The sequence below is a fragment of the Grampus griseus genome (assembly GCF_964374135.1).
Source record: "Grampus griseus genome assembly, chromosome: 12".
Lineage (NCBI taxonomy): Eukaryota > Metazoa > Chordata > Mammalia > Artiodactyla > Delphinidae > Grampus > Grampus griseus.
The window spans coordinates 76,004,111-76,023,319 of record NC_139006.1 but is presented as its reverse complement, the minus strand read 5'-3'; the positions used below and the strand labels follow the sequence as shown (position 1 = coordinate 76,023,319).

The window sequence follows — 19,209 nt, the reverse complement described above, 5'->3', positions numbered from 1 at the left end:
GATTGACTTTGTTATAAAGCAGAAACACACCACTGTAAAGCAATTATACTCCAACAAAGATGTTTAAAAAAAAAGTTCTTAATAACGTATACAGCATATGTTTTCTTCTAACTTATTAGAATAGGGAAAAGGAACCACATTACTGAACACCTCTGTGCTTGATACTAGCTAAATGCTTTTCATGTTATCACATTTAAGTTTTACAGTCTGGTGAGGTAGATATTCTTCTTCTTTTACAAACTTAAGAAAATGGTGGAGTAAGGATTCAAACCCACATCTGTCTGAGATCAAAGTCCACACACTTCTCTGAAAATATGAAGCTAAAAGGGAAAGAACTGTTACAAGCTTTTTTGGCATAGTTCCCAAATCATGTGAGAGACGAGAGAGTGATGTCATGAGGGTGGCATATATTTGACAGGAATTTCAACTATAGAATGACCTGATTTAGTGTGTGCTTTAGAAGACAGTGCAGAAAATGAACCAGAAGGAGGAAACAGACAGGGAGGCCTGGCAGAAGCTATTTCTAATCATCCACTGACAGAGAACTCTTGTCTTCCTTATTTTAGCTTCTCCCCCTCCTTTTAGCTGCCATCACCACAGGAAACCTCAAAGATACTGAAGTGTTACAATATACTCATAAACATGGTTTTTTCCCATGTCATTTTCCCCCCAAAGACAGCTCAGTTAATTAATTCAATGAGTGGGCCAGATGATTTTAGAGTCAAAATGCAACTATATTTCCTTATCAATATTAAATCTCTCTAAACAAATAGCTAGTTTAAAAATGTACTCCATTAAGAAAATGGATATATTCTGGTTATTTATGTTGCATCACAACTGAAGGTACTAACATTGGAATAAAATTTAAATTAAACAAATCTTATTTGTAGGGTCAGCTGTCAACATATGTGTTAGAAACAGACACGGACAAACACTTTCCTAGAGGTCTGTGAGCTTTTATTCTTTTTTAAAAAATCTTTACTATTAGTGGTGAAGGTAAATGTAACACAGAAAAGTTACCAATGAACCAGCAAAAGGGACATTTCTCAGTCAAATGAACACAAAATCTTTCACTTAAAAATAAAAGAACCTTAAAATAATGGTGGGTAGATGGAGACCACACAAATCGAGTACAACGAAAATCTGAGGGTCTGAATTCCCCTGAAGTCCCATAAAAGTCCACAAAGGACAGTCATTAAAACATGAAAAAGTCAACAAGATTTCTATAAGTGACTTTACACAAGAACGGGTACAGGCTTCCACGAGGGTGGAAAGACCCCGCAGGTCCTGCAGCCCCTGCTCTGGAGCAGGGATTGGCTGAGAAGGAAACAATCGAGGAGACTGCTGCTACCAGGGGAAGGAAGAGGTGCCAGAGTGTCACTGTAGCAAAGGAGAAATTTACCTCCGTGGCCGAATCAAATTTCCTGCATTAAACAATTCTGAAGTATTAATGGAGTTAATTCAGAAATCACTATTCTCATCAACGCAGGAAAAAAAGTGTTATCAGGCTTTGACACAACAGCCTAATACCTCCTGCAATAGGTACCCTGCTAAATATATTTAGGTGACGTGTATTTGAAAGAAAAACACCCTTACCTTTCACAGAACCACCGTGGGTGTGCTGAGGAGCGGAGATTCGAATACCATTTATTCTACTATTCAATCTGTTGTCAGTTTTCTTAATTTTCTCCCTAAGCCGAAAGTATACATGTTACCCACATTGTTTATGAGTCCCTAGAGAACAACACTAAGTACAGTATTAATAAAATTCCCCTCAAATTTTTTTATAATTAAAAAAAAATGTTTAGTAAGGTACAATGTAAATCCAAGATTCATCCTTTAGTTTACAGGGCTGAGAATTTTGCCCCTCCAAACTGAATATAATATTTGACAATAGCTTTATTTTTATCACCTGCATGTGTTGATTATTTAGAACTGAAAAAATTAAGTCCAGAGTAAAAATATGAAGAAAACTAATGGAAAAATACTATTTATACTACATAAATTAAACATGCCCATTATCAAATGTTGTCTCCTCTTACCAATTTCTGTTACTGGAAAGATTAAATTGCACCTACTTTTCTATTTGTGACTTTCCTTTTTTCTTATTTATTGAAGATAAACTTCGTTTTTCAGTTGAATGCTAGGGAAAAGAATAAAAAAAAAATCCGACTAAAGCGAGACCATACTCGTGTAGGTATCCCCTTATTCTGATAAAAAACATTAAAATAATGCAGTCCCAGTTGTATATTCTAACACGTTTTTATTTCCAACCTCTTTTTTGAAGTTACCTACTTGACTCACTAAAATCTGCATATTCTGACAAATACTTAATATTAATTATGAGTATAATATTTATTTCGTAGTTTGCTTTTAAAATGGATGTGTATTTTTTCTTCTCATCACAAAATAAAGCACAATCAAGTAACCGGTATTTGCTATACGTTTACTAATATTCTCGTAAAGTTCAGGTTGGTAAAACTGCAACACACAATTGCGTCAACTCTAAGAATAAAAGGTGCTAGCGCTGAAGTAGAGGGGGAAAAAGTATAATCACATAGACCTAAAACTCGGCCATTAAGTAAGCATGACTCCGATAACACACAATTCCTCAAAGTATGCTTTAATGCTTTAGTTCGTAAAAACACATTCCAGGAAAGGTTAACATTTGGATCTGAGTGTTGGCCAGTAATAAAAATCAATTTTCTAGAGAGAAGGTGGCTCTCTCCATAGCTGTACCAGTATCTCTCATGTATCTGTGGTGCCATGTTACCTAAACACACTTGAGAGCATTCTGTTCTCTGATTACACCAACTCCTAAAAACCAAGTATTTCCTAAGTACATTCAGGATTTGCTGGTAAACTGGCCCAACAACTCATGAGGGAAGGTCCGTTTCAAAATTCACATCACCAATAAATAGCAAGACAGTGACTGAAATGTGAATAATTCAAAAGCAAAAAACCTGGCATAACAATGCATCCCTAGTGAAACATTTTAGGCATCACAATAAAATGTACTAATATTTTTGAGCAATAAAAGTAATACAGGGCTTCCCTCGTGGCGCAGTGGTTAAGAATCTGCCTGCCAGTGCAGGGGACACGTTCGAGCCCTGGTCCAGGAAGATCCCACATGCCATGGAGCAGCTAAGCCCACGTGCCACAACTACTGAATCTGCGCTCTAGAACCCGCAAGCCACAACTGAGCACACGTGCCACGACTACTGAAGCCCGTACGCCTAGAGCCCGAGCTCTGCAACAAGACAAGCCACCACAACGAGAAACCCGCGCACCGCAACGAAGAGTAGCCCCCGCTCGCCTCAGCTAGAGAAAGCCTGCACGCAGCAACGAAGACCCAACGCGGCCAAAAATTAATTAATTAATTAAATTAAAAAAAAAAAAACCAAAGTAATACATATACACTTCTTCAGGTCACAGAGGAGCTCAGATCATGTACACCAATTAACTTTGAAACATTCCTTCATTTCTTCTTACCAGATACACTATCTGACATAATAATGCTTAAAGAACTCGACTCTCATGCAGTGACAATGCTTGAACAGTATGGCACGAAGACAAAACAAAGCCCCCGTACCTGGTCAGCTAAGGCCACACAGTGCTCCGGGTGCTGAATGGTGGTGCAGGTTTGCTTCCTCCAATCCATGATTCCATTCTGTTCAGAATACTGCATGGTGAGCCCATCCAACGGAGAACAACTTGTACCAATAGTGCTATCAAAAGAAGAGTTCACGCAAGTATGAAACTCTGTCTTCAATCAGCTAACCTTCTCATCTCATAATGAAGAAGCTATACTAATCCTTTCTTCAGTATATTAGTTTTTTATAGAATGCCTAGCAACAGCTCTAAGGAAAAAAGTCTACTATAAGAATAAACCAGTTCATACCTCTCTTACCTATTTAATAATTAATACCTGCCTCTGAGGAGGTTGACAACAGAGGCACAGTCTGTCTTTAGACTCATCCTGCACCACGCACAGCTGGGGTAACTCCAATCTCAAGAGAACCACTATGTACTGTGTGTGTCTAAGGCAAGTGAAGGGACAGGATAATGTGACTGAAAACCAAGAGAAACACACAACAGAAACAGACTCAGAGAGAATCCAGAGAATGAAGTGATTGGACACGGACTCTGAATTAACAGTGCTTCACATCGGTCAAGGACTACAAGACGACGGAATTTTGGAAGAATACTGGAATATACAAAAAAAGAACCAAATTTAAATTCTAGAACTGTACAATAAACTGAAATTAAGAACTCAATGGATGGAAACAGATGAAAAAAATCACCGAAGAGGAAATTTGATCATGAGAAAATAGACTGGAACACAGAGGAAAAAAATGTGGAAAACAAAAAAAATTTGAGAGAACACCTAGGACATGGTGAAAAGTCTAACCTGTAAGCATCCCGAGCCTCAGAAGAGGGAACAAGAGAACAGGCAGACGCAATATGTGAAGAGAGAATGGCCTGGGCTTCTCTAAAACAGAACTGTATCAAACTTCAGACTTAGGAAGCACAACTCATTCAAAGAAAGCTACAAATATATCATAGGAAACTGCTGAAAACCAGACAATGGGAAAATTCAAAAACACAGTCAGTTTGGAAAAGCACACTAACTTTCAAAGAGCAGCAATAAGATTGAAGAACAGTGTCCACTGTCCACAGTACCCACTGTCCACTGTTGCCCCTAAAAGCAGAATCTGGGGATGACACAGTTGATGTGGGAGGTGATCCAGAAGTGGGAGCAAGGAGTGGGGAGAACGAAACAGGAAAGGAGGAAAAACCAGCGTGTGGGTCCATTAGTGAGACTGCCGCTATGAGCGACAGAGGCTCAAACCAGCTGGGACCTCCCAGAATTATCTCCCCAAAGGGCAGGAAGCGGGAGCTCCCCACCAGTTGAGGGCTGACCCCTGGGGCAAATTAACGTGCAGCTCTGAACTGGGCTGGTTCAAGGGCTAAGCAGGCTCATAGAATCAGCGCGGGCCCTGAGGCAGGAGGCGGACAGTCACGAGGCAGGGCCTGCGGAGGGACGGTCGCAGTGTGAGGGGGGTTAGAAGTCACGTAAATGATTTTATGTGGCTTGCAGCAGAAATCAAACTGGGCTGAGAGGATATGATGTGAAGGACCAAGGGCACTAGACCGGAGACAGCGACACTGGAGCTTCCGAGCACTCACAGAAAGTAACTGCTAGCCTGGAGCCCTATGTCATATGAGCAAAAATGTCTTTCAAAACTGAAGGCAAAATAGACATTTTTTCCAGATAAAAACAAAGTGATTTCATTACTGGCAGATATGATGACAGGGAATTCTCAAGTGTTCCTCAGTTAGCAGGATGCTCAGGCACACTGGAAGGAATGAAGAACAGTGGAATGGTAGAAACCTAAATGATTAATGCAAAAAGGTTTCATGAGGTTTAAAACAGAATTAAGATGCATGACAGCTACAGTTTATAAGCTGGGAGGAGGTAAGTGAAGTTACAGTGATCCAAGGTCCTCACGTGGGAAATGGTACAAGCACAAATATCAGACCTTCCTAAGTCAAAGATGTAGAATAAAACCTCTAGGTAACCATCAGAAAATCGAAAAACAACGTATGGAGAACTATCAAGGCTAATAGAAGAGAAAAACAGAATTTTAAAAAAACGCCCAAAAGCAAGAAAGGAGAGAAAGGAAAACACAGAAAAGGTGAGACAAATAACAAGCGAACAGTAAACCAGCAGAATTATAGCCAAATACACCAGAAAGTAAATGTGATGCTGATTTAAAAACACACAAAGTCATTCATGTTTTAGGAACTAGATACCTACTTCACAAGGGGATTTTTCCCGGTATGTTTCTTGTGGATTATGGTGTGCTGTAATACATCTAGAGTGGAGGAAAAAAACAATTTATTATACCATATGCTTCTACAAAATCCAAAAGGAAGACGCAACTAATGTATGTAACCATAACAGTGTTGACAGACCACGTAGAGCACTTCCAAGCATTTTTCACAGAAAATTCCTTAAAGAAACAATTTTTCAAAGGCACAGTAATTTCCTTAAATATCCTCTCAAATATGTTCCACCTAATAGCAAAATCAATTTTGTCCAAGACTACGAAATTTGACATGAGCATTATGCTGCAAAACCACACATTCAATTTCAGGCTCTTTTTTAATCATTAGAAAAAAAAAGAAGTGTCTCAAATATCAAAACACCACATGTTAATAAAACCAACACCCATGTACCCACCTCCCAGGTATCTCTGTATTTGCCTCTTTTTATTAGGAAAGGAAATATCCCAGAAACAACCGAAGGCCTCCCTCCATTCCATTCGGCTCCCTCCCTCTACGGAGGTTAACTAGTTGAAATAATCTAGTGCATGTTTTTATTTTAACTACCCCTGTGTGTATTCAAACACACAGTGGTGCTACATGTTTGAATATACTATAAATACGCTTTATTTTAATTGCCACCTAGCATGAATGTACCACAATCTATTTATAACTTTATTAACATTTGAAACATTTGGGTTAACATCCAAGTACTTGCTGTTACCCATAAGCTGCTGGGAGAGCCTGAATCCCTGGCCCCTGAACACACGGACGACAATTTTCATAGAAGCAGAACTGCTGGGTAGGAGCATTAATCACCTCCAACTTCACGAGAGTGTCAAATTTTTGTCCAAAATAGTTGTACCAAGAGTTGTACCAATTTAAATTCCCATCAACAGTAGATGAGGATTCCCATTACTTCATATCTTTGATAATGTCAGACTTGAAAATGGTTTGCCAATCTGATGAGTGTGAACTAATCTCTCATTGTTTTTTTGTTTCTTAATTATTTTATTTATTTATTTTTGGCCGCATTGGGTCTTCGTTGATGCGCGCGGGCTTTCTCTGGTTGCGGCGAGCGGGGGGCTACTCTTCGTTGCGTGCACGGGCTTCTCATTGCGGTGGCTTCTCTTGTTGCAGAGCACGGGCTCTAGGCACACGGGCTTCAGTAGTTGTGGCACACAGGCTCAGTGCTTGTGGCTCGCGGGCTCTAGAGCACAGGCTCAGTAGTTGTGGTGCACGGGCTTAGCTGCTCCGTGGCATGTGGGGTCTTCGTGGACCAGGGCTCGAACCCGTGTCCCCTGCATTGGCAGGCAGATTCTTAACCACTGCGCCACCAGCGAAGCCCCTCTCATTGTTTGTTTGTTTTTTCTTTTTTCTCATTGTTTTTAGTTTGCATTTTCTGGACTACTCGTGAGGCTGAACCATTCAAGTTTCTTCTGTGAGAACTGCCTATGTTTATCTTTCCCCATATTGTTGACCAGACTGATTTTCTCAATGATTTTTAGAAGAATCTATAGTCTGGACGTATAGTCTTTACACCTGTAAATATCCTGCAAATGTCCTCTGAATGGTAACCTCTTGTCACTTGTTAAGCTTTCATTTAGATTAGAAAGATCTCCACTATGGTCATGCTCTGGCCTGTCAAGAAAGCCTTCTCATCCCAGACTATTAACATTTAAAAATTTAAGTTTTACATTTTACATATTACATTAAGTTTATATATGTTGCAAATAATTTGTTATTCATTTGAAATTTTCTGGGCCCAAAGAAGTAGGGATCTAATTATATAACTTTTTTTTTTTGACTGGAAAGCCAGCCAATACCATTTATTGCATATTCTTTCCCCACTTTTCTGTAAGGCCACCTGTCACATTCCAAGTTCCCATATGTCTGTTTCTCAGTTCCTTAACCTGTTCTAACGGTTTGTTTACCTATCCCTGTGACAACATCACGCAGAAGGACTTTATTCCAGTGAATCAGCGTTTACCTTCTTCTTGACTTGAAGCTTCTGAGCTGTCTTCTTTTAAGTGTTCTAATATCTTAGAGGTCTTCAGAGAGGATTGTAAGTTATCTGCGGGAAGTATTAAATACCATTAACTTTTAGGGAAAATTATAATAGTGAGAAAAACAAATATAATAATTACTCTTCTCCCACGGAGGATGAGAGTGGAGAGTTAATGGTAAAGAGAACATGTCTAGTAGTTAAGACTTTGAAGAAAGCTAGAGGACATAGCACAAAACCCTGGACTGGGAGTGGGGACCCTGAAGCATGGAGCCAGCTCTCCCCATAAAAGCCACAGGAGTGAAGCAAGCTGCTTCACGTCTGCCTGCCCCCGTGTGCTCTTGTGCAAAATGAGGAGATGGACTAGATTAGTGCTTCTCAGCTATCTGTGCTGTGTAAGGTTTTTCAGAATCTCCAGTTTGTGTGGATCGCTCCTTTTATGAAAGACAGTATAATGTGGCAACGTCAGATTACTCCCAGCGTCTCCTCTCTGTTCCTGTTCTTCTACCATAGACCAGTGACCAGCAGTCACGGACCAGCACTGACCCATGGAACCCACTCTGATGCACTGGATTACGTCTCCATTAAAATACAGACCAGTAGGCTTCTGGAGGTCAACATTTTAAGTCATTCAGGAGTTTAACATTTGTTCTCTCAGCTGTCAGATATGGAATATTGCTCTCTATTGCGGGGGCAGGGGAAGTTAGAGCTGTCATTTCTTAAAAGAGTAAGTGCAAATGAACTTTGCCAATGGTGTGTTCTTTGGAGAAATAATTTGAACATCCTGACCAGATTTTCCACAATCTCAAAACATGTCCTTTACTTTATTTATTTATTTATTTATTTTTTACAGCACGTGGGCCTCTCACTGCCGTGGCCTCTCCCGTCGCGGAGCACAGGCCCTGGACGCGCAGGCCCAGCAGCCACGGCACGCGGGATCCTCCCAGACCGGGGCACGAACCCACGTCCCCTGCATCAGCAGGCAGACTCCCAACCACCACGCCACCAGGGAAGCCCTCAAAACATGTCCTTTAATACACTATTTTGATTTCACAACGATCTGATACCTTAAAATCTACCAGCCTCTTTAGCATTGCTCATGTAATTTAGATACTGCCAAACTCTGCAGACGGGTTTTCTGTTATTTATGTGTGGACTACTCACTTGGGTACATTTTCCTAGGCAGCCTGCTAAAATCTGAATTAAAAGCTTAAGTTCATGCTTCAGTGCTTTTTTAGAATTAGACAGACGCTATTTATAGATATTCATTAAAAACCACACTTGGTTCAAGTGGAAAGCACTGACTGTTAAATCTGTTATGACTCTAGAATGATCAGGATTCTCTTTTCAAAAAGCTATTGCCACTATTCAGACATGAATTTAAACATGGAGTTGTTCATCTCGTCTTAGTCATGAAGAGTCATTAATTCTAGTTGCTATTTTTTGTTTAAATTGTTTAAGAGATATATACATACACACAAATGATTAGAAAAACTAAAAGTTAACCCCTATGTTACAATAAATATCCAATCATACTATTTTTTTTTTTACCTTTTTTTTCTCCCACTTCGAACTGAGGAAAAATGCATTTTCTTTCCCCTCTAGATACAGGGAGACATGGCTTTGTTGAAAGCAGAAGGAAAGATTTGAAAAACAAGAAAAATACACAGCGACTTGCCACAGTGGCTGTGCTTAAAGTTAGCAGAAATTCTCCTAAAGCACACATCGATGTTACTGGCAAAATATTGTTAAAAAAGGCAGCTAAGATAGACGTGTATAAAACTAAACTCAAGGTAGACCATGATGAATGCTGAAACATGCAGGCAAAACCAAACCACAGGAACATAAGAGAAATCTAGGGAATCCTCACGAGGTGTTATTTCAGTTGGGTCCTGAAACAGGTGTGATTTTAACAGACTGTAACAAAAGATGGGGTGCAGAACGAGCCAAGACCCTGGGACAGGAAAAGGCAGGGAGGGTGTCCTGAGTGGCTGCCAAGCCTGTGAGCCCGAGGGAGGCGAGAGGCGGCTCAAGGGGCTCACAGCAGGGCTTGAATTTTACAGCAAACGTTTAAGGTTCTAAATAGAGGATTAACAAATTGATCCCCGAGACAAGCCCAGGACAGGTTATAGTACAGTAAGAAACTAGAATCTGAGACAAGTGAGGCTTTGCACAGTCTGTGCATGAAAAAAAGACCTAACTAACAATGGGATTGGTGAGGAGGGGTAAAAAGGATGATGTCCTTTGTCTGGCATGACTTGGCCTTTAAATGACTGAATACAAAGAGGAAAAGTGAAAAGAGTAAGGCCAGAGTTTCCAGCCTAAGAGGCCGGGGAGGTCATTATGGGAACAGGGGCACATCATGAGAGGTTATCCATCATGCAAGCAGCACTGCAGCATCTCTACAACCTGTAAGCCAGATCTCCCAAGGAACTTGAGGATCCAGTATGCCCACGAGTTTGAGATACTTGGCCCTTGCCTTGGAATCAGTCTGTTTTGTGACATTAGCTTTTTTTTTTTAATTTTTTACTTTTTACTAGAGTGTAGCTGATTTACAGTGTTGTGTTAGTTTCTGCTGTACAGCGAAGTGAATCAGTCATATATATACATACATACACTCTTTTTTATATTCTTTTTGCATATAGGTCATTACTGTTTTGTCACATTAGCTGTTGTAAGTTATTTTCTTTAAAATTGCAGTGTAAAATTCACTAAAAACTACAAATGTTTCTAATTTTGTATGCCACTATTCCTTGACCTTAACTAAAGTGACAATCCCATACAAGATGGCATGGTAAAGCAAGAAATCCAAGCGAGGAAAAGGCCAAATTTCTACAGAGAAGCAGAGGGACACTTACTGAGGCTGTGTAGAGGGTCTGATGATATGGACTGAAAAAAGCTGTGTACTTTCTGATTCTGTAGAAAAGCTCGTGATGAAGTTGAAAATAGCTGCCTGCATATAAAAAGAAAAGACATTCATTAATTTCATGTACTATAAATCCACGAGATAGTTTAGATTGTAAACAAACCCAGTGGCAGTTTAATTCAGGTATAAAAAACTGTTTTCCTAAGGAAAAGAATATTATTTGCTAATGTATTTCCCATAGGAGGAAGTGAATAAAAGACTTATTTACAAGAATCTAATAAACAGGCTTATTTTTAATTTTATATAATCTAGTGGTAATGCTTCAATTCTAACCAACTATGTATTACTTCAGCCTTTTACCCAAGTGGTCCAATAGTCGCCTTTCTGCTCAGAAAAACAACTTCAGTTTCTTTACCCTTCTTCATAGGTGTTACTTTTCATCATTTGGGTGTACCATGAAGGCACCTTCCCACAGTCTGAAAGTAAGAGGTTCGGAAGTTCGGGATGCAGGAGTTCTGGAAACTACGAACGGAACGCAGCGGCCAAGTTAGTTACAAGTATTACTACAGACTAAGGTATGACTGATGATTCACCTCAATATGTATCATACCATAATTCTAAGCTGTTATCTTTAAAAAACAGCTTTCCTCATGCTTTACTAATGTCATTAGAAGATTCCAACTGGAGGTCTTCCCTACAAAAGGGACTCTGCAAAAAGGGGCATAGTTACAGCACAGTCTAATGCAAAGTTTACTTGGGATCTGAGTACCAGCTCAATCGCTTAAAAGCTGAATCACCCTAAACAAGCTATCTGGCCTTTCAGTTCCGATTTCTTCTTAGGGAATATACTAACATTCTTCAAGATTATGACACTCAAATGGTATACGCATATTAAACTGTCACCCTGCTCAACATCCAAACCCCCTTCCATTACTTTTGAACATTTTAAATGTTCATTTAAAAATTTAATTCTTAATGTCTCCCCAAGGTTTTGGACCTATCATTCAGATTAGTTATAAAATCATCAAAATACCATATCAAGAGATGACCTTTATGGACCAAAGTTGCCTTGTGCATTAGACAATATTGCTTCTTGGTTCTCAAATGTGGAGGTAAATATTCAATAGGAAGACAAAGGGAGGAAATGAAGAGATGGAAGAGAAATTGAGATACAAAGTGTGGAGCTAATCTAAATTTCCAGGTCTGAACACATTACCTAAGGCTGAGGATTAAAATCCAAAGGCATCTACTGCCCAGTTACATTTACAAACCAAATTAACTGGTCAAAAGTACAGGCATATCCAGTATAGGAAAACCACACCTGAGATAAAGGCAGGGGCTTGGCTGGAATCAGACTCAAGTCAGGGTTCATTGCTGCATAACCACAAGATGGCAGTTATACCCAACTAGAACCCAAAGTGGCCATAAACTACTCAAGCAATCAAATAAGAAAAACAGGATTACATTTTTTGTTTGTTTGTTTTTGTGGTACATGGGCCTCTCACTGTTGTGGCCTCTCCCGTTGCGGAGCACAGGCTCTGGACGCGCAGGCTCAGCGGCCACGGCTCACGGGCCCAGCCGCTCCGCGGCATGTGGGATCTTCCCGGACCGGGGCACAAACCCGTGTCCCCTGCATCGGCAGGCGGACTCTCAACCACTGCGCCACCAGGGAAGCCCAGGATTACGTTTTGACATAACAGAAGTCATCCAACTCCAAATGTACATTTCAGTGCCATATCTTCATTTTCCTAATTTACAGTGTACTTGGAAGTAAATGCAGTATGTCCTGTACCAATCCAATCTCCACTTCACTTATAAATTCATTACCTACCTCTCGCTTTCATTTCTGCCCCTCCTTTATAATTGCTACATTTCTTAAATGAATTATAGCGATACTAATCTAAAATTCACAAACTGAGAATAAGTGTCCTAAAATCCAATTAATGGTGTTGAGACCACAGGCTAGCCATACAAAAGAATCAAAGATGTTTTTAAAAGGAAGTCTTACGAAAAAAACATTTTAAAAATATAATTTTTGAAGAGAAAAAGTCTTTTCAAGCTGGACACAAAACCCTGAACCCGTAAGAGAAAAGACTGATAAATCCAACTACATAAAAATTTAAACCTTCTGCATGGTCAAGAAATGACAAACAGTGCTCCTTTCTTTTATCTAACAAATAACTCTTATAAATTAGTAATCAATAAAAAAGTGAAAGCGACTGAAAAATTCATTCACAGAAAAGTACAAATGGCCACTCAAATACAGATTAAAATGAGATACAGTCTTCCTTTTTGAGAGACTGGCAAAGATGAGAAGCTGAGAGTATTTATGTCTGCTGAGGTGTGGAGGAGATGCAAAAACAAGGCTTCTGAGGGTATAAAGTGCTACTGCCTCCTCAGAAGTAATCTGGAAGTACCGCATATTAAAAAATGCACACTGTACTTCTGACCAAAAATTCCAATTCCAGACATTTCTCTTACAGAGAAGTGTGTTAAGAAACATATATGTGGACAGTCACTGTAATATTCTTGTAGCTTTAAAATATTTAGGAAGAACCAAAACAGCCATAAAATACACTGATTAGTTTAATTATGGTACAACTAAAAATGGGACATTACGTAGCAAATAAAAAATGAGGCAGCAATCTTTTTTACATGTACTGATGCTTTACCACGTCCAATACATTTAATGAAAAGACTAAGTGGCAAAAAAGTGTGCAAAGGAGATTCATTTGCGCAAAGGAAATACACACAAATACACAAATTCAGGGATGTGTACGTGCACAGAAAATTTTTGGAAAGGTATGTAAGTTTTTAACGAAGGCCACTTCTAGTGAGTAGACTTGAAGAAAGGGATATTAGGGACTTTTCACATTACATCTTCCTTTGCATTCTCCACAAATAGCTTGAATAACATCTTTAGAGTAAAAAGGCTATACACACACACACACACACACACACACACGAGATCATATGAGGAGAATCCTAAAAGGTATAACAAGGAGTCCAACACATACTTCTTAATTGTGGTGTTGGCCAAGAGCCAAATTTCTGAAAGTGGCTCCTTGTGGAAGTATTTTTTTTCCCTCTGAAAACCTCAAACTTACGAAGTTGCAAATAAAGAGAATTTTCTTTCTAAACCATAAATAACTGACCTCTGCTGCCCCAACACCGGGTGAAACATGAGTATTCCTACAAAGACATTCTCCTACAATCAAAATCAGGACGTTAATACTGATAAATCGTGACCTCCTAACCCCCAGACACCAGTTAAATTTTGCCAATTGATCCCAAAGTATCCTTTTTACCACAAAGACCCAGTTCAGATCCTGTGCTGCATCCAGCTAGCCGTGCTATCTTCTCAGCCCTCCCTCAACTGTCCTGCCTTTAAGAGGACGGCGCAGATATTTTGTGGAATGATCACAATTTGGGTTTGTCTGCTGTTTCCTCGAGATTAGGTTCACAGCAGGAATATCACAGGAGTGAGGCAGTGCTCCTTCGGTGCTGCCTACTGTGTGGTAGGCGATCCTGAGTCAAGTTCACTCTCCTGGATCCAAGTAGCATCTGTCAGACTTCTCCACCCAGGGTTACTCTCCCTTCTTTAGAAGTAAGAAGCTCTGGGGAATGACTTTGACAATGTAAATGTCCTAGTCCTCAAACATTCAATCTATTCGTTTATTATTTATCTCAACATGGACCCACGGTTTCCTATTTTATTCAATGATACTGTTCTTATTTATTTTGATGTTCAATTTGCTCCAGATTTGACCAGTAGGAGCCCCTTCAAGCTAGCCTTTGTCCTGTGACCAAGCCAAACATTCCCTGAGCGCTTCCTTGCTCTCTGGCACGACGGGCTCATCTTGTATTTTTCCTCCTCCAGCCCTGCAATCAGCTTCTCCTCCAAGGAGCCCTAGCTCTGTTCAGTGGAGAACGGAGTTACAAGTCAAGCTCTGGATACCAGGGATGCCCACCACTACTGGGGTGTGGCTGCTTCCAGACCCTTTCAATGACCAGAGTCAGGGAACACACGTGTACACACACAACCACATTTATTTCTGTATCTACCTATATATACTGAAAATCATGAGTCTGCACGGGTATCTTCAATTCCAATGAGACACTCCACGGTTCATTCTGGTTTTCTCCTTTCCATACCATAACTCTCTTCTCCAACAGAGAAACTTGGTTCTCATGATTCTTAATATATACCCTAACTAGGCCCATCCCCCTGTAGTAAGCTTATCTGTCTCCCACTGTCACTGCTTCTCCCTTCGGAGCCCTGAGCATGCGCCCTCCTGACCCCGTCTGGGCCCCACGCCCTGCCGGGCCACCTGTCATGTGTGCACCCTCTGGAACATTAGGCCACGCCTCCCACCACCATGCGGGGGGGGGGGGGAATGACTTCCCTCCCCAGAGGCTGTCACCCAGCGCAGACACCAGGCTCGCGCTGCCACCCCCCACCCCCGTATCACAGCTGCACAAGCCCCTCCTGAGCCACCTGTATGTGTGGGGGCCTGGGAGCGCGCCACCCTCTAAGGCGTGCTCTGCGGACCACGCGCCTCCAGCAGCCTAGAATCCCAGCACTGCGCTCACCCCAGAACTGTGCGGCATGACTCTGCCCTTTAACAGGCTCCCCAGGGATGCACACGCCCACCGATGCTTGAGCAGCAGCACAGGGGACTCGAGTTCAGCCAACTCTTCCTCACCCAACCCCACCCCATCTCAGCCCTGGAATGCTCTCTGTGCCCACCCCCAAGAGACCCAGCCCCTCCCACTTCTCCTCGGTCTTCTCTGGACCCTCCCATTGTGCCCTCTGGGATGCCCGCCCTTCAGTGAATGGGCTGGTGCCTTCTGACTCTAAAATCCCGCCGGCCCGGCCCGCTTTCCTCACAGCCCATTGTGCGCCGGGCTGCGCGGGACGGGCGCTCCCCTGAGGCTGCTCCCCGGCCACTCCACGTCTGGCTCCAGCCTCCAGGTCGCTCTTCAGTCCCTCCACGCCTTCCATCGTGCTCGCGCTCGTAGGGGGGCCTCGAATCGGACCCTCCAGCTCTCTGCTCCGCTGCCTTTTCCCAGTCACTCCCTCCATCTCCTCTCTGGTTTCCCTCATTTGCTTCCAAATCACACCCTAAATCTTGTCATACAATGAAAATACCCTCCCTCCCGGATTTCTGCTTCTGTCCCCAGCCCCACCCCATCCTGAGAATACTCAGGGGGCCTGGGGGCAGCAGGAGGGTCACTGCATGAAAAGGCTCGCACCTCTGCCTCAGCAAGTCTTCCTCCCAGGCTGGGCCCGCTTAGCTTCAGAGGGCAGATCAGTCTCACCTAAGCCTCGACTCTAAGCCACATATGCGCCAACACTGCTTTCACTTATTTTACTCATTAATAACTGCAAGTTTCCAGTATAACAGCATTTGTTTCCTTGGCCGTTATTCCTTAGTTTCTCTCTCCTAAAGGGGGGCCCTCAGAGAGGGATGAGCGCCAACAATGACCAAAACCACACTGCAAACCTCGGCTGCCCTTCACTTTCCCACCCATTAGCCTAATCTTACTCAGCAACTTAAATCCAAAACCATCTCCAAAGTTGAGCTCTTGGACAAGGGCCTCTTCCAATAAATATTTTATGGTGAAAATAAGAGGTTTCACTGAATATCTGCATACTTCAGAAATGATTTTTATGATGACAGACAGCTGAAAAGTACAAGGATATGAGAAATTCGTTTGGTGTCTACTACTAGCCTAGATCTAAATAACACAAGGATAAAAAGTCCATTCTGAAAAGTACTCCAGAGGAGGAATCTCTGTGATCTCCCCTAGAACTCCATCCTCAGCCCCGGGACAGCCATGGCCCAGCCTGTGAGGCTGCCGGGGAGGTGCCAGTAAACCGTTACCTCAGGATGGGTTCCAGGTCAGGGTGCCGCCATTCTTCCCTCTTCAATGAGCCCTGATTCAGGGCTCTTAAGATGGTCTTGTCAAAAGTCTCCGAGGACAACTCCTTTGGAAGCTAGGAAAGAAAAACGGCACGACCAACGTTAAGTTTCTCACTTACTGACAAATATGTCACACACCAGAGGCACAAAAGGAAGATGAATGCCTCCTACTCAGAAATCATCCCAAAGCAGTTCCTTTTCTAAATCTTCCCGAAAAGCGGCACTGCACAGGGCACCGCGGGGTCCCGAGGGAAGGGGAGGGGCCGAGGGTGCCGGCAGCACTAAGCCTGCTCTGGGCCCGCCAGCACTCCCCTCCCATCCCAGGACACCGCACTAAGGTTCTTTAGTGAAATGGAGCCTTTTGCAGGGCACAGGGAGTATTATTTTTGTCCTCAAATAGTATTCTGAAAACTGCGATCTCCGCCTTTGTAGTTACCACTTTTGTGCCTTCTGTATCACGTGTGAACCTCAGGCCATGTCAGACTGTCAACGCTACACACCAAATAAAGACCTGGGTGTGAAAGATGGGGTGAACACTCAGAATCTTACATAAAAAGATGAATTGGAGGTTTAGTAACCTTTTCCTCAGTGTGATGGAGGTGGCCTCAGAGCCATGTACAAGAAATCACAAAAAAATCATCAGTTGACCAAGAAAATTTTTTAATTAAATAAAATGACTTAAAACTTTGTTTTTATTAACTAGTTTACCTACTAAAATGCCTAATAAATTGATCCCTTATAAAACTAATTTTCCAAGTCTTTCAAGAAGTCAAAGTTTTAAATTTGACTTTTGATAACTCGTCTTTGCAATTAACTTGTGAACTGCAGTCACTTTCACTAAAATTAAGAATAGAACCATTAACACATTTATCTAAGGTGCCACAGGAATATAACAATCTATACAAATTTGTCCATTTACATATTAATGTTTAATTGGAGAACCCAAAGTAAGTATTCTTCTGACAAATAAGCATTTTGAGTCAACAATTCAGAAATGGAAAATTTAACAAAGGTAGCGTAAGTATTACTATTTTAGGCACAGTAAGACTATGGAATCAAGATGTTATCACAGAATGAAGCTCTTCCTGGCCCTTTTATTAACGTGGTAAGGTCAAACACTCTGCTGGCATTCCACACACCCACTGTGTAAATCACATCCTCAGACCACAAACAGGAAGAAACATGTTCTGGATCTACACATTTTTCCAAACAAGGAAATGACCATTCATTTCAGTATTTATACTTTGATGTTATCATTTTAATACAGATTTAGAACATTAGGCATATATCACATTACCCATTTTAAACACAATTTCTCCTGAATATCTGTACACAGCCAAAACCAGCTTCAGTGGAGAAGCTTATTTCAACTACCGAATGACTGATGGCTCTTCTAAACACAGGAAGGTGAGAATATATTCATTTTCACCTGGTCAGTGACTGCTCACGTGACTGGGCAGAGTGCGGATATGCAGCCAGTGGAATTTGCAAACTGATTTATTTTCAAGTGCTTTTACCTTCAATATCCAGGGACTACTTCCAGTCCTAGAGGAAGGCATATTCGCTAAAAATACATGTCTCTTCTATACCAGTCACTCGAACTTTCTCACCTGCCTGGTTTTTGTTCCAGCATACCCAGTCCCCCACCTCCGGGGCCCCGGCTCAGCCACAGCACAAGCTCAGCGTGCTGGAAGGCATTCACACCTCGGTACAAGTTCTTCTTTAAAAACACTGAGGCCTGACGGATAACCATCTACAAAATCTCATTACAATTTGGTTTTTGCAACTCTCCTCATTAATCCATTCATTCATTGAGTCAACATATAGTTCAAACTCCGACCCTGTCCTAAGTACTGTTTCTGGCACTGTGGATACAGCAGTGAGGATGAAACAAGAACCCTGCCTTCATGGAGCTTCCTTTCTGGCAAGGAGAAACAACACAGGTGCCAGACACAGCCGTCAAGGAGCAGCAGGGGAAGGAGGCCAGGATGTGGAGGACAGAGAGGCTACTACTGATATGGAAAAAAGGATTGGAAAGCACTGACCTCAAACTCACTACAGCAAACTCACTGACCCTTCTCACTATAGCAAACTTTAGGTGCAGTTCAACAGCCTGCACAGAAGTTAAAGACTGTTAGGATGTACAGATTGTCAAGCAGACAGCTTATGCTCTTACCTTTTGTAGATGATTTTAAAAGGAAGATGAAAAGCAAAAGAGACATATGGTAAACTTGAAAGGAATATTTCATAATCAGCAATTCATTCCTAGAAGTATGCTAGTTGCCAATTATTTCATATAACCTGATAAGGCATTGGTCCTACGAAAAAACCACTATATTCAGATGTTGGCTAAGTAGGGGGACCATTAATTACTGTGATTCTGAAGAGCAAATTATTTATTTCGGGCTGCATTTTTTTTAAAAAAACACCTAAGCCTTTAGAGAAATTCTGTGACTGAAAAATGAAATCTGTCAAGACAAACAGTAGATAAAGTTTAGGGAAACCCAGAGGAGAGACCCTGTCGGGCGCCAGGCGCAGAGTCACCAACAATATACATCTCAGCAAGGAACCAGGAATAAGGT

The 19,209-nt window shown here is 41.6% G+C and overlaps 1 protein-coding gene across 1 annotated transcript in view; it reads right to left on the bottom strand.

Annotated features, from left to right (window-relative positions):
* Positions 1-19,209, bottom strand: part of ZCCHC2 (zinc finger CCHC-type containing 2) — a gene marked incomplete at its 5' end in the record, with an annotated part of 49,234 nt that overhangs the window by 11,130 nt on the left and 18,895 nt on the right. The window contains 7 exons of the mRNA XM_082667229.1: positions 1,597-1,691; positions 2,079-2,143; positions 3,593-3,728; positions 5,822-5,879; positions 7,820-7,903; positions 10,693-10,787; positions 16,589-16,701. Of these exons, the coding sequence (XP_082523355.1) occupies positions 1,597-1,691; positions 2,079-2,143; positions 3,593-3,728; positions 5,822-5,879; positions 7,820-7,903; positions 10,693-10,787; positions 16,589-16,701 (646 nt within the window). The remainder of the gene's footprint in view (positions 1-1,596; positions 1,692-2,078; positions 2,144-3,592; positions 3,729-5,821; positions 5,880-7,819; positions 7,904-10,692; positions 10,788-16,588; positions 16,702-19,209) is intronic.